The sequence below is a fragment of the Glycine soja genome, chromosome 15 (genome assembly GCF_004193775.1).
Source record: "Glycine soja cultivar W05 chromosome 15, ASM419377v2, whole genome shotgun sequence".
NCBI classification, from domain to species: Eukaryota; Viridiplantae; Streptophyta; class Magnoliopsida; order Fabales; family Fabaceae; genus Glycine; species Glycine soja.
The window spans coordinates 7,899,356-7,913,525 of record NC_041016.1 but is presented as its reverse complement, the minus strand read 5'-3'; the positions used below and the strand labels follow the sequence as shown (position 1 = coordinate 7,913,525).

Here is a 14,170-nt window from a genome sequence, read left to right as displayed (position 1 = left end):
TTTTAAGTTAGCTTATTTTTCATAAGTTACTTATGAAAAATAAACTTGAAAAATAAACTTGTGTACCAAAAAATCTTTTGATCAAAATAACTTATAAATTCCTCAAAAGTCTTACCAAACACATGTAATTTGCTATTTTCATTAAACATTAAAGTGGTAAGTTAAAAAATCAAAATAATTTAATTGACTTATTAAAGTTAATTGGTTGATTGTCAAAATATAATAAACTTAATATATATATAGAGAGAGAGAATGAGTGAGTATAACTTTTATGAGAACACCTTTCTTATGTGAGAACATAAGAATAATTAATAACAACCATCAAATTAAATTTAAAAATAATATATGATTAAGATCGTAATATTTAAAATTTAAATTTAAAATATAATAGATCATCAAATCTCCAAAAGATTAACCGAATAACAAATAAATCTATAAAAATCTCAATTATCATCTCATAAGATATTTCAATTAAGTGGTACTCATCATCTTTAATCGCTATTATTACTATTGTGAGCGGTTATCACTATTATCATTGTTGTCATCGTTATCATATTTTTTTAGCTCATCTCCCCTTAATCATGAATAAAATATATTAAATTAATTTATCAGAAATAAAATAAATAAAAAAGTAATAAAAATTGAGGGTAAAAAGTAAAATCCAAAAAGTGCTTGAAGCCTGTATAATAAATAATAATGTGTCCTTCCACACTAACCGCACGGACAGAAATGGCGGCAGGTAGTGACGGGGTGGACATAAACGACGCCGCTTCGCCCAAAACAACCACCAGCAAGAGGGGGCGATTCACCACCTCCACCGAATCACGCCGACAAACCCTAACATCATCTTCTTCACACACTCACACCCTTCCTATCGAGCTCATCCAGGAAATCCTCCAGCGGCTCCCTGTGAAATTCCTTTTACAACTTCGATGCGTATGTAAGTCCTGGAAATCCCTAATTTCACATCCCCAATTCGCTAAGAACCACCTTCACAGCTCACCAACGGCCACCCGCCTCATCGCGGGATTCACGAATCCGGCGCGCGAATTCATTCTCCGAGCTTACCCTCTCTCGGACGTTTTCAATGCCGTTGCCGTTAACGCAACAGAGCTCAGGTACCCTTTCAACAACCGAAAGTGTTATGATTTCATCGTTGGCTCCTGTGACGGCATTCTCTGTTTCGCGGTTGATCAACGCCGTGCTCTTTTATGGAACCCTTCCATTGGGAAATTCAAGAAATTGCCGCCTCTGGATAATGAACGGCGCAACGGTAGTTATACGATACATGGCTTCGGTTATGATCGTTTTGCTGATAGTTACAAGGTGGTGGCAATTTTTTGCTATGAATGTGATGGCCGATACGAAACTCAAGTGAAGGTTCTCACGCTGGGTACCGATTCGTGGAGGAGGATTCAGGAGTTTCCTTCTGGGCTTCCTTTTGATGAATCGGGGAAATTCGTTAGTGGCACTGTTAATTGGTTGGCATCAAATGATTCAAGTTCCCTTATTATTGTTTCTCTCGATTTGCATAAGGAGTCTTATGAAGAGGTTTTGCAGCCTTATTATGGAGTGGCAGTGGTTAACTTGACTTTGGGTGTGTTGAGGGATTGCTTGTGTGTTCTTTCTCACGCCGACACGTTTTTGGATGTTTGGCTCATGAAGGATTATGGAAATAAAGAGTCTTGGACCAAATTGTTTAGAGTTCCTTACATGGGAATTTCTGACTCTTATCTGTATACCAAGGCACTTTGTATTTCTGAGGATGACCAAGTGTTGATGGAATTCAACTCAGAGTTAGCTGTTTATAATTCAAGAAATGGCACTTCTAAAATCCCCGATATTCAAGACATCTACATGTATATGACCCCAGAGGTCTATATTGAGAGTTTGATATCACCTTGTGTTTAGTATTAGGATGTAGATGCTATACTATGTCACTGGTGCATGAGGTTGTTGTTGAATCCACTAACTGCACTTTTAAATGTTTAAATGTGTTATGAATGCTATGTTGTTCTAATCACTGGTTGCAATGTAATTAGGAGATGTTTTGCCAAGTCACTAGTACGTTTGTTTGTTAAATCTTTGCTATCTGCTGTACAAATTTCATGATATTTGCTTGAAATCTTACCCAGTACATTATGAAGTAAACAAATTAGATTTGACCATGCATCTGGCTGTGAATGAAGTTCATAATAATTTGTTTTACAAGTTTGTAATAACTTTTTGACAGCTTAGTTTGTTGGCTTTTGGATCATTGGAAATTGAAATATATAGATGTTTTTCGTTTATTGAATGGTACAGTTTATTGCTTCTTTTACTTTGGCAGCATATCTTCCACAAGAATTACTGACATATAAAGAAGAATATGCACTGATTGAATCAAATCACACCATGTTTGCTTTGTTCCATTTTAGGATTAGTTTAAGCTGTGATTCTTATTTCCTATGTTTCATAAATGTTTGCTTACTGCCACACAAATTTCATGGTGTTTGCTTCAAATCTCACATCGGATTTTACCATGCATGTGGCTGTCAATGAAAGTCGTAATAAGTTTTCTTTTTACAAGTTCTTAACAACTTCTTGAGAGCTTATTTTGTTGTCTTCTGGATCATTAAAATAAATAGATGTTTTCTGTTTATTGAATGGTACAGTTAATTGCTTTGGCTTTGTTTGTTTAACATGTTGCAGAATATTGTGTATATTCGATGATGTGTTGCTAAACACTCTTTTCTAGTTTGAATATAAAATAACATTCCTCATTTTGGATTAGTGATAATTACTTAAAAAATGAAATATATCAAATATATTTTGAGATTGATCCCAAAATTTGGTCAATCTAGCAAAAATTGTGTTGGGTTGTTCTTGGAAGACTCTTTTAGTCTTTTTCTTTTATGGTGTGTTTGTATAAGGTATTCTAAGAGGGGATAGTAATTTTTAGGGGGAATTTAAAATTCCTTGGGCTAAAATCTTTTGTCCAAATATTTTATTAAAAAGAATTTAAAATTTGAGAATTTTAATAGGAAATTTTAATCAACTAAAATAAAGAAATCTAAAATCTATCTGAAAATGTGGAATTTTAGAATTCTTCCTGCACTTGTTCCTCTCTCTGAATGTCCTCACGCTCTCGCTGTCTTGCTCTCTCAACCTCGAGCACTCTCTCTCACTGGTTTGTCTTTCTCTCTTGAGCTTTCTCATCTCTGCTTTTTCTTGTCTAATCAACCTAGAGTTTGTTGATTCAGTTTTGGCCATTGGAAGTTTGATTGTCCTCATTTGTGTATGTCTTAATTTTGCATTCCTGTGAACAGTTTTAGTTGAATTTGTGTGTCTTTCGGTATGTTGATTCAATTTGGTGTGTGTGTGTGTATATATATATATGTGTATGTTTGTTCCTATTTAGGTTGTTCGTTTTTTTATTGTGTGGTTGATTATTATGTTTTTGAGCTCGTTTCTTGTTTGGCTGTGAGTTTTGGTGTAAAGGATTCTGTGCTCAAGTTGTTTCTTTTAAAAACTATTTTGGGCTGTCCATGCTCTTTAAGTGTGTATGGGTCGAGAAGGAAAGTGTTTCGTGCTATTCAGAAGCTTGGGAAAGGCTTCTCCTGAGTTTTGTGTAAAGAATTTGGCTCAATGGGTAGTGTTAGGTCGATATGCTCCTGTCTTCAAAATTCACAAGGTTGATGATGAGGTTTTGCCCTTGTTAATGCTAGAGGATCTCAAGGATGTGGGGATAAATGCTGTTGGGTCGAGAAGGAAAATATGTTTTGTCCAATTCAAAAGCTTGGGAAGGGCTTCTCCTGAGTTGGGTTTTTTTCTTCTTTTAGCATGGGAGAATTCTTAGCCATTGAAAATTAAGATGCATGTCTGAACTCTTAGTTATAGATTATCTTCTGGCATAACTTTTTAGGCTCTTGGAATGGTTAGGTAATCTTTGGCTCTAGGCCTCTTTGTATCTGTAGATGTACTGTTATTATTCTGGTAAGTGATGAATGCCATTTTTGTCTCTGTTTATTTAACATTTTATTTGAGACACGTTCTTTGGTTAAATTAATGGGTGGATGGATCATTAATGGGTGTTTAATGTTACGAGGATAGATTGTATTCTTTTCTCGTTCATAAGCAGAATGTACTTCTAGTGTTGGGCTGTGATTAGTGTTAGGCAGAGCAGATACTACAAAGCTTAGAGTATTGCACCTGTCCTTGGTTGTCTTAGCCTCTTAGGTATATAATGATTGACTTGCCTACTAAAGTCAATATAGTTTGTACTTGATAGTCTGTTGATGTTTTGTTTTGTTGCTGAGTTACATGGGGTTAGGCCCGTTAGGCGTTAGGGGTTGAATTTCTAGAATTACTGTAGTCAATACTCAATAGTGTTATTAGTGTATGATAGAATTACTTACAGGCAGAATTAATGTACGGTGAGAGTTGCCATTAGAAAGTAAATTTTTTTCCAGGCCAAACATGCTACTGGAACACTTTATGTCATCTCTAGCCATTTGTGATTATACATGCAACTGATGCAAGCCATATTAATTACACTAGAGCATAATGTGTAAGAGAATCTTGTCATTGTTTCTTATATTGATCCATAGGATTAAGTAATTGGGTTTGTGTGCATGTTCTAATATAAATAAACAAGAATAGAAATGACAGAGATGATGGGTTGATGATATGAAATAATGAAATCAGCAACAGGAAGTGTCTCTTTCCACATGCAATTTAAAATTTAGAGGCCTAAAAAGGTGATATTCAGTTCTTTCACTTTATGGAAGATTATGGATGCTTTTGAAGGGAGGATACAAGGAGAGAATAACGGTAATAGCAGTGGCTAGGCCTATAGGAATTTCTCCATTGAAAGAATTCTTCAAATATCCTATAAATGATGGGATATGACCCAAGAACGCATTGCAACGAGATGAGAGCATTCACTGCCTTGAACTGCATTATGGTATTGGACCTCAAAACATTCATGTAAAAGATGGCCCTTTAAATTTTGACCAGCTCCATTTGTTGACCTTTGGTATAAATACTAACTGAATCCCGATAACGAGTGAGATTCACAGCGTAAACATCAATAGCTATCTGGTAAAGGACAGAACCAGATACATTTATGTAACAAGTTTAGCTCCAAGGTCCTTTTCCAAATGTGACAATACATCCTTAATATCCTTAGCATTATAGTGATCAATAATATCAATAAATAAGGGGATTTTTGATTGGACTGTTTTATGTTTTTATTTTCATTGAAAATGGAAAATGGTGATGAAAATGCGCTTGGTTGAATTTTTGAAAATATTTTCAGTAAAATATTTTCTCAAACGAACTGGAAATAATAAAATCTTGTTTTGAGTATTTTCAGTTGAAATCAGAATCTCATTTTGGATAAAATGAAAACACATGGTGGCAAAAATGTAATTTTAAGTAAATATAAAAATATATTTCCGGTTGAAAACACATTTTCAGTGTTTTTATTTCTTAAAAATAGAAAATAAGAAGTCAAATTAAACATATTTTTAAAATTTTAATTTTTTAAAAATGAAACCAATTCAAAAAAAAAAAAATGCAAACCAATTGTGGCCCAACTTTCCAACTGCTCCCGGTATTGAACCACTAAAAAGTATTGGAGGCTAGATCAACAAGCATTTCCAATCACCAGTGCCACTCGGGCATCCATTATTTGCAAGGTAGAGAGAGATGGACAGTGGACTAGAGAAAGATTTTTATTTCATTGCTGTATAGATATTCATACACTACATACATATTTTTTTTGAAAAAGTCTCTTAAAAGAACATTCTTGCATAGGTGCATACTATGCCTTTGTCATCATTAATATGTTATCTATCTATAACTTTTCAAGTAAATGGTTCATTGTCCTATTATCTCTATTGTTAGTGCTCGTGAGTCGTGACCGTTATAAAGTAACTAAACTAACACATTCAAATTCTCATTTTCATTCCATCACATATTAATCAAGAACGAGGAGTAATATAATAACATGGGAATAACAATTTTTCTTTCTCTTTCATGATGAATCCTTTTTTTTTTTAAGGAATAATACTCTTGGCAATTTTATTAAGATAAATCAAAGGCAATACACAAAATCTAACCATCAGATTCAAAGAGTGAGTAACCCCGTGGAATAATAACTCTGCTGCTAACCACGATACCTGCTTAGAGCAACATGCTTATATTATCGTGCGGTGTGAAGTATGTAGCACCTGCCAATAATGGTCCCTTCATGCTTTCGAAACACAAACACCCATTCCTGTTTTTTGTCCTTCCTTAATTGAGGCATTAAAGTTTGCCTTGACAGCATCCATTGGTGATACATATTTTGATGAATCATACCGAACTAACGTATTTTCAGGAACAACAATCCTAACTGTTATAAGGACACTTAGTTTTTATCCCTTAATGTTAGGATGGGTATAGGGAGATCCAAATATGCTCTCAAATATGTTAGGATATAGTTATATATGTATTATAAATTCTAATAATAGTATCGTATTGGAAAAACAATCTAGAGTCTTGGGGGTCATGTATCCTCTACCCGACTATTGAATAGGGTGTAGAAATCCAAAAACAGTTTTCTCACTGTTTGAAGCTGTCAGCTCTTTGTGGTCTACAAAAAATGCAGATACAATTAGAATTAGAATAAGACGAACATTTTCAATTGAGAATATCATCTTTTAAAAGCAACTCACCATTCTAAACGTATAACCCTTCATTTAGAGAAAGGCACAGAGAATGGTGATTTATAACATTGACATCCATTAAGCTTGTCTGCTATCTGCACAAATTTCATATTATTCTCCCAAGTATTAAATAAGTGCTACAATCATTGGGTGATTTTTTTTCTGTCAATGAAATTAAATTGATAACATAAGAAGCCTTTTACTCAACCTTGTCTGGCCACAACTCTAACTTCAATATTTTTTACACAACTAAATTTAGATTTCCATGAGAAATAGGACTTCCATAACCATTTTTTTTTCTTGGAAACTTAGTTCTGAATAAGATGGACAATAAATCCCTTATTTCCTGACATTCCCGTAGATACTCTTCACGGTGCCCACACTGATAGAATTCAAGCGAAGTCTATTAGATAAACACCTAGATGATTTTTTATTTTTTTCAAAAGACATTTACACAAAATGAGACATTTTGGAAAATGAAATGGTATTAACTATTAAGCATGTTTCTCTTTTTTCGCCTTTTCGAAATGGAAGGAAAATAAATTGTTCAACAACATATCAACCTTTGGCAAACCTTATTGTCATTTAAGGCAAATAACTTACTCAATTGCTAGGAGCCTTCAAAGTCAAAAAAGAAATCCATCACCACTAACAAACACTGAAATTATCCAAAAATATCTTCAAATGCAGTATGCATACAAAACAAATGTGGAAGCAGTAACAGATGAAAATCTTATCAAAAGAGCTCAAAACAAAAAATTCAGTTTTCAGTTGTTGGATTCGAAAAAAGAAGAATATGATATGCGTGCAAAGGAAACATTTTTCTTATTTTCATTTGTTTGGTTCAAGTATTTAAATTCTCTTAACAAACTTTCTACAACATGGGATTGTTATTCCTAACCTTCTCTTCAATAAATGCAACCTGGAGGAGAGAAGAAAAGAAAATAAAAATGAGAATGAAAAGAAGAGATGATTAAAAGATAGAGAGAAAATATTTCAATTTCAAAATGAGTGACTGCCGTTGGAGCTTATTTTAGGCCAATTTTCAATTTCAAATTTCAAAAGCAAGCATGCCGGAAACCCTATTTTTTAACGTGTGCAATGAGTTTTGATTCAATCCATTGACCGTAAAAATCTAACCTTGAGGAACACCGTTTACAGGGATAACTGTGTCCGACCCAGCCTCCTTTTTGCTAGGATTCCATGTTTTGTAATTTGTCCTGTGCAGTCATCATATTATATAAACATGATTAGAACATATAATCATCTCAAATAAACTCATAAATAGTTACTTATTTTCTTATTGATCTAAGTTTAAATTTAGTTCTTTAACTATATAAAAAAATCATTAATTTCATTTATATCCAACCTTAGTGATATTTCATTTAGAATGATAGCTAAGTGATATTGATCCACTACGTAAGCTAGAGTTAAGTCTGTCTGAATTTAATCAGTTTTACTTTTATTTATACGGAATTATTATATATACTACTGTATTAAAATATATGATGAGCGAGAAGAACATTAAGTTTAGAACTTTGAAGCAGTTTTCTTAAAAGATATCATAAAAATAATAATATGTATGTAGCTCAAGTAAAGGGATTAATCTATAAAACTTTCCCAACTCTCGCACCGTCGTAAATCTATAAATTATATCATACATTTACATTACACACATTATTAGAGTCAGGTTTGAGGTATTCTTCTTGTAAGTAGTTTATTATTCTAGTCAATAAATTTCTTCTATATTTTTAATTTTTAACTTAAAACCCTACTCCAAAATGGTTGTGGTTAGCTTTGTGAATAATGCTTTATTTGATCCAGAGGATTAAAAGAAAAGAAAAATATTCTCACTATTTGTAATTATAATTTAAAATTAATTTATATATACATCGTTTTTAATTGTGTTATATTTTTAATTGTTTCCAAATTCCTTTTTTTAAATTTTATTTTCAACTAATGCTTTCTATATTTTCAGGTATTGTGTAATTATGTGATCTTTAAGAGTTTATATTAATTGTAATTGTTTTTGAATTCTTTTTTTCTTATTACAGTTTCAACTAATAGTACGATTTTCTATATTTTCAGCCACAAGGCAACATTAACTTAGGACAAAGTTCAATGACAAGCAAGGAGATAACTTCTTTTGGGTGTAGTTTTTTGAGATGATCAAACAACAAGTTGAAAACTAATGTCAATTGGAAATTTATCAAGTTTCCATAGACAACCCTTGACTAAGGCCATTTGCAGGTCACTCTTCCTAGACTTGCAGATATGCCTCTGATCTTTAAGAGTAGTGGGGTGATCAAACCAGATAATACCAACATTTATTTGATAAAGGAAACTAAAAAAAGAACAAGTGGAAGTGGCCTTGGGGATGGCAGTAGCAACAACACTGTTAACGACAGCTGTCAGTCAAATGGATGTTATAAGGATGATATTTAGTGGCCTTGGGGTTTCTAAATGTTATTGGCACTTCAATTAATGAGTTTGTCTCCACCTACAATGACGGCATGGAACCCTTTTGGATGGTGTCAAAAAGGGTTTAGTAATTTTTTAGTTCTTAGATTTTTTTTAATTTTTTTTTTAATTCCTGAACTTTTATGTTTTTATTTTTATTTTTAGTCTCTTAATTATATTTTTATCTTTATTTTTTTAAAACTAAAAGTAAAAAAAAATTAAAGGACTAACAACAAAAAAAATGAAATTCAAGAACTAAAATTAGAAATTCTAAAAAATTTACGACTAAGAAGATAGTTTAGCAGTAGTTTCATACTATTTCCATTTGTTTTTCTTAGTTTGTCAGAAGGATGTTGGCATTGCTTATTTTGATCATCGGGCTACTCTTAGTGGACATAGGCATATATGCAAGATTGGGAAAAGTGCCCCCAAATGGGCTGTCAAAAGGATGGTCTGTGGAAAGTTGGAAAATTTCGGATAGGGATTAACTTTGAACTTGCTGTTGGATCATATAGAAAAAACTACACCCAAAAGAAGATAACAACGAACAAAAGCATGGTTAAGCTTTATGTTCTAGCTGTTTTCAAATTATTGAATGCTACAGCTAACTGCTTTTTTACTTTGGGAACATATTACTACCTTAATGACACTTAGAGAATTATATGCACTGATTGAATTGAATGCCATATTGGCTTTGCTACATTTTATGATTGGTTTCAGTCATGATTCTTATTCCTAAGTTCTGTCTGTGGAAGAACAACAGGTGGGTGGATTTAGTGCATCATGGACAAATTGGTTAATCCATACTAATAAGGCAAAGGAACTGTAAAAATTGTGATTAAATTTGCCTATATGACCATCATCTTTTGAGACAGAAGAAGAAATGCAAAGATCAACTATATTATGGTATTCCCATTTATTTGTACTGGACAATAATTGCCTTGTAGAACATGGAGAAAGATAGGTATTCTGTTTCTTTATCTTTTGGGGGGATTGATTATTTTTTTCTCTTTAAAATTTTTTAAAAAAATTAGTCTTTGAACTTTTTTCATTTTTTTTATTTTTAATCATTTAACTTTTTTTTATCCTCACTTTCAGTCCCTTAATTTTTTTGTCCTTACTTTTAGTCACTAAAAATGATTAAAAGTAAAAATGGAAAAAATTAAAGAACTAAAAATAAAAAAGAAGTTAAATGACTAAAAACAAACTTTAAAAAAATTAAAAATAATTTTTTTAAAAAATTTAAGGACTAAAACGATTATTACCCAAGACCAGACGAACCTATATTAAATCTTTTGACCAAGAAGTAGCAGAACTGTTAAATATCTAGGTTCTTAAAGAAGTTCTAGGTCTAGGAGTTTAAACACAGTTTGGAAGTATTGTCGTTGTCCAAACCAAAATCCTGTTGATGGGAATAAGGTGGTATAAATGTTTAATGTTCTTTAGCTATGTTTTATAGTTAATACGTATGGTTTTGAAGGTTATGAGAATTAATAACACTGCTTAGTTTTTTTTTTTGTCTTATCCTTCAGACTGCTCAATTTTTAAGTAATGTTAGTTAATATTTTCATATTGGTTTTTATTGTATAGTATTGGCAACGGCGTGCAACACGTATTTATAATGTGATCAATATATTCCTTTTGTTCATCCTTGTAGCTGGATTGTTATGGTTATCTTAGTACATAAAAATGGCATAATAAACTAATTGTATTTTTTATAAATTTTTAAGCAGTTTTATATAGTGGAATATTCCCATTAGCACCTTCCACTCAACACTAGTAATTAAGTGATATTTATGTAAGCCATTGTATGATATGTTTTCAAACAAGTCATGATCACTTCAAAAAAACAAAGTTTATGTTACGTTATTTTATAAGGTATTAAAAAAATGCAACAACTTCATGATAAACATTACAATAATGGAAGATATTATTGTTAAGTTGGGACAAACAAACGAGCTAGAGAATAGCATATTGTACTAAGTACAGAATCATTAATTAGTAAACAGGGGAGATTAGAAACGATGCAGTGCATAAGCACTGTCCACATCATGATAGAAGAAGCTACTAGAATGAATTTTCACATTTTTGCCTTGTCGTTTCCTCGTTATACTTTTGAGTGACTCATAGAATTCATAACTTGCTGTCATCTTATCCAGAGAAGGTAAGAAAGGAAAATGAATAAAAATAAAACAGAGAGAATGCGGTGGTGGCACGACTGTGTGGGGCTTAATGATAAGAATGTTAACACTGATCTTCATCACATAGACATCTTGTGGATGAAGCTCAACCTTCTAAGAGTGAGTGGCAGAGAACGAAGCCGCCAACGAAAAATTGCTTATATAAGCTTATAGCTAAACGAGAAAACAAAAAGAAAAGGCCAAAATTGAAGTGGTGAGATAAAGTCATGGTGGAAATCCTCTCTAGAGAAATGGTTCTGTTGATCAAGGGCATATGCATATGCTATTCCATATGTACCTGGTAGTCTTGTAAGTCATGGAAATCCTTCGATTCTCTGTTTCATTATTTCGACAAAAGCATAGTGAGACACAATCAAATACGGAAGAAAAAAAAAGTTACTAATAGAGTGCATCATTAGTATTTTTGTTTTTTTTACTTTGAATTACTTAACTAATAAGTTAAGGTATTGGTTTGTATTTTTCTAAAATAAAGGATCTATATCATTCTTATACGTGTCTTTTATAATACTTATTTTTGTGTGTAGTAAGTCGTAGATTCCTTTTTTCGTTTTCTTCCTCTTCTTTTATCTTGAGCACACGCTAGTGTCTTTCCAAAACTGCAACGTGTCGTGGTGTATTGAACCCAACAGCAACAATTTTCATCTTATGAGTTACTACTTTATTAGAGTCTAGCAATCAATAATTTATTCTTCATCATCATCAACATCAACCACCACATGAAACTCTCTCTCTCTCTCTCTCTCACACACACACACAGTGTCTCAGACTCAACTCAACATAAACACTACTGATCACTGATCACCACAAACACTTCCACCACCTCAACCTAACATGTCATCGCAGGGTTACCTCCACCGCATAGGCTTCACCAGGAAGAGAGAAAGGCTCATCAACCCAATGGACCGAACCTCACCACTGCCACCATCTTCGGTTCAGAAACAACAAGGCATGTCAGAGTCACTTCCACTACCCTTTCTCCCTGATGAACTCGTTGTTGAAATTCTCTCGAGGCTCCCAGTGAAGTCTCTGTTGCAGTTCAGGTGCGTTTGCAAGTCATGGATGTCCCTTATTTATGATCCTTACTTCATGAAAAAGCACCTTCACCTGTCGTCTCGAAGCACCCACTTCACCCATCACAGGATCATATTGAGTGCCACAACCGCTGAGTTTCACCTCAAATCATGTTCTCTGAGTTCCTTGTTCAACAACCTTTCAACCGTTTGTGATGAACTTAACTACCCTGTGAAGAACAAGTTTCGCCACGATGGGATTGTTGGCTCTTGTAATGGGTTGTTATGTTTTGCCATAAAGGGTGATTGTGTGCTTCTTTGGAACCCCTCCATCAGGGTCTCCAAAAAATCACCACCTTTGGGGAATAATTGGAGGCCAGGGTGTTTCACTGCCTTTGGCCTTGGCTATGATCATGTTAATGAGGATTACAAGGTGGTGGCTGTGTTTTGTGACCCTAGTGAGTATTTTATTGAGTGTAAAGTGAAGGTGTATAGCATGGCCACCAATTCATGGAGGAAGATTCAGGATTTCCCTCATGGTTTCTCACCCTTTCAAAATTCAGGAAAATTTGTGAGCGGCACTCTCAATTGGGCTGCTAATCATTCTATTGGTTCAAGTTCCTTGTGGGTTATTGTTTCCTTGGATCTTCATAAGGAAACATATAGGGAAGTTCTGCCACCTGATTATGAAAAGGAAGACTGTTCCACCCCTGGTTTGGGTGTTTTACAAGGATGTCTTTGCATGAATTATGATTACAAGAAAACTCATTTTGTTGTGTGGATGATGAAGGATTATGGAGCGAGAGAGTCTTGGGTGAAATTGGTGAGCATTCCTTATGTGCCTAATCCTGAAAATTTTTCGTACTCAGGGCCTTATTACATTTCAGAGAATGGTGAAGTGCTGTTGATGTTTGAGTTTGACTTGATTCTGTATAACCCAAGAGATAACTCGTTTAAGTATCCTAAGATTGAGAGTGGTAAGGGCTGGTTTGATGCAGAGGTCTATGTTGAAACTCTGGTTTCGCCAATGAAGCATTAAGGTTGTTGAATGTTGATGTGCCACGCGAAGCAAGTGTAAGGAAGAATAAGATGTGTAAAATATTTTTAAGTCGTGTGATTTTATCGCTGGTTCATGTATGTTGGGATTAAATGTGTAATATGTATATGCAGAAGGGAGGGGCCAAGCATTGTATAGATGTTAATATTTGATGAAGCTCAGTTATGTGTTGTTACTTGTGTCGGGTTATGTATCCATCACTGATGTAAAAAAACACTGCTTCATCTATTTGTTAGTATATGGAAATTGGTATATGCTTTCTTGTATTATTGTGAGAAGCATATATTTAATGACTCATCTTAAATTCCCTGGCATTTCTTAAAGTAGAAGGACTTCTTTCTCGAGTTAAAAAGGACAAGTAACGGACTTCGTTTGAGAAAAAGGATACATTCTTCTAGTGAAGTATAAAAAACTGAAAACGGAAAACGGTTATACTTATACCTCTAAATGGTTATATTCCAAAACCTATTACGTTGCCGATGTAGCAAAGAACAATACCCTACTTGACCATAGGCATAAAGTATATGGAATGGAATAAAGCAAAAGACTCAAGAACCGGATTCTCTAGCACAACACTGGAAGCACATTTGTGGCTCCTGTAGCATGCTAGAAGATGATAGTTCATTATTGGGGTGGACCTTATCCAGATTTTCTTCAGACATGTCCTGATTCTTGATTAAGTTATGATTGTATTGTAATATACTAATAGGAGAGTTATCATGGTACCTAGAAAAAAAATCTAAGAATTCT

The 14,170-nt window shown here is 33.6% G+C and overlaps 2 protein-coding genes across 3 annotated transcripts; both read left to right on the top strand.

Moving 5' to 3' along the window:
• The first annotated feature begins 705 nt into the window (after nt 1-705).
• On the top strand, nt 706-2,169 carry LOC114386347 (F-box/kelch-repeat protein At3g23880-like). Its single transcript, XM_028346339.1, has one exon. It carries the CDS (start codon nt 730-732, stop codon nt 1,909-1,911), a length of 1,182 nt encoding a protein of 393 aa, XP_028202140.1. The 5' UTR covers nt 706-729; the 3' UTR covers nt 1,912-2,169.
• A 9,214-nt stretch (nt 2,170-11,383) lies between these two features.
• Nucleotides 11,384-13,724, top strand: LOC114388451 (F-box/kelch-repeat protein At3g23880-like). Of its 2 annotated transcripts, XM_028348947.1 has the most exons (2): nt 11,384-11,641; nt 12,197-13,724. In XM_028348947.1, the coding sequence occupies exon 2, from the start codon at nt 12,251-12,253 to the stop codon at nt 13,400-13,402; it is 1,152 nt and encodes a 383-aa protein (XP_028204748.1). In that variant the 5' UTR covers nt 11,384-11,641; nt 12,197-12,250; the 3' UTR covers nt 13,403-13,724. The 2 variants fall into 2 exon arrangements, with proteins under 2 accessions (XP_028204748.1, XP_028204747.1); XM_028348946.1 differs by lacking the exon at nt 11,384-11,641 and having other exon boundaries at nt 11,648-13,724.
• The last annotated feature ends 446 nt before the right edge of the window (nt 13,725-14,170 follow it).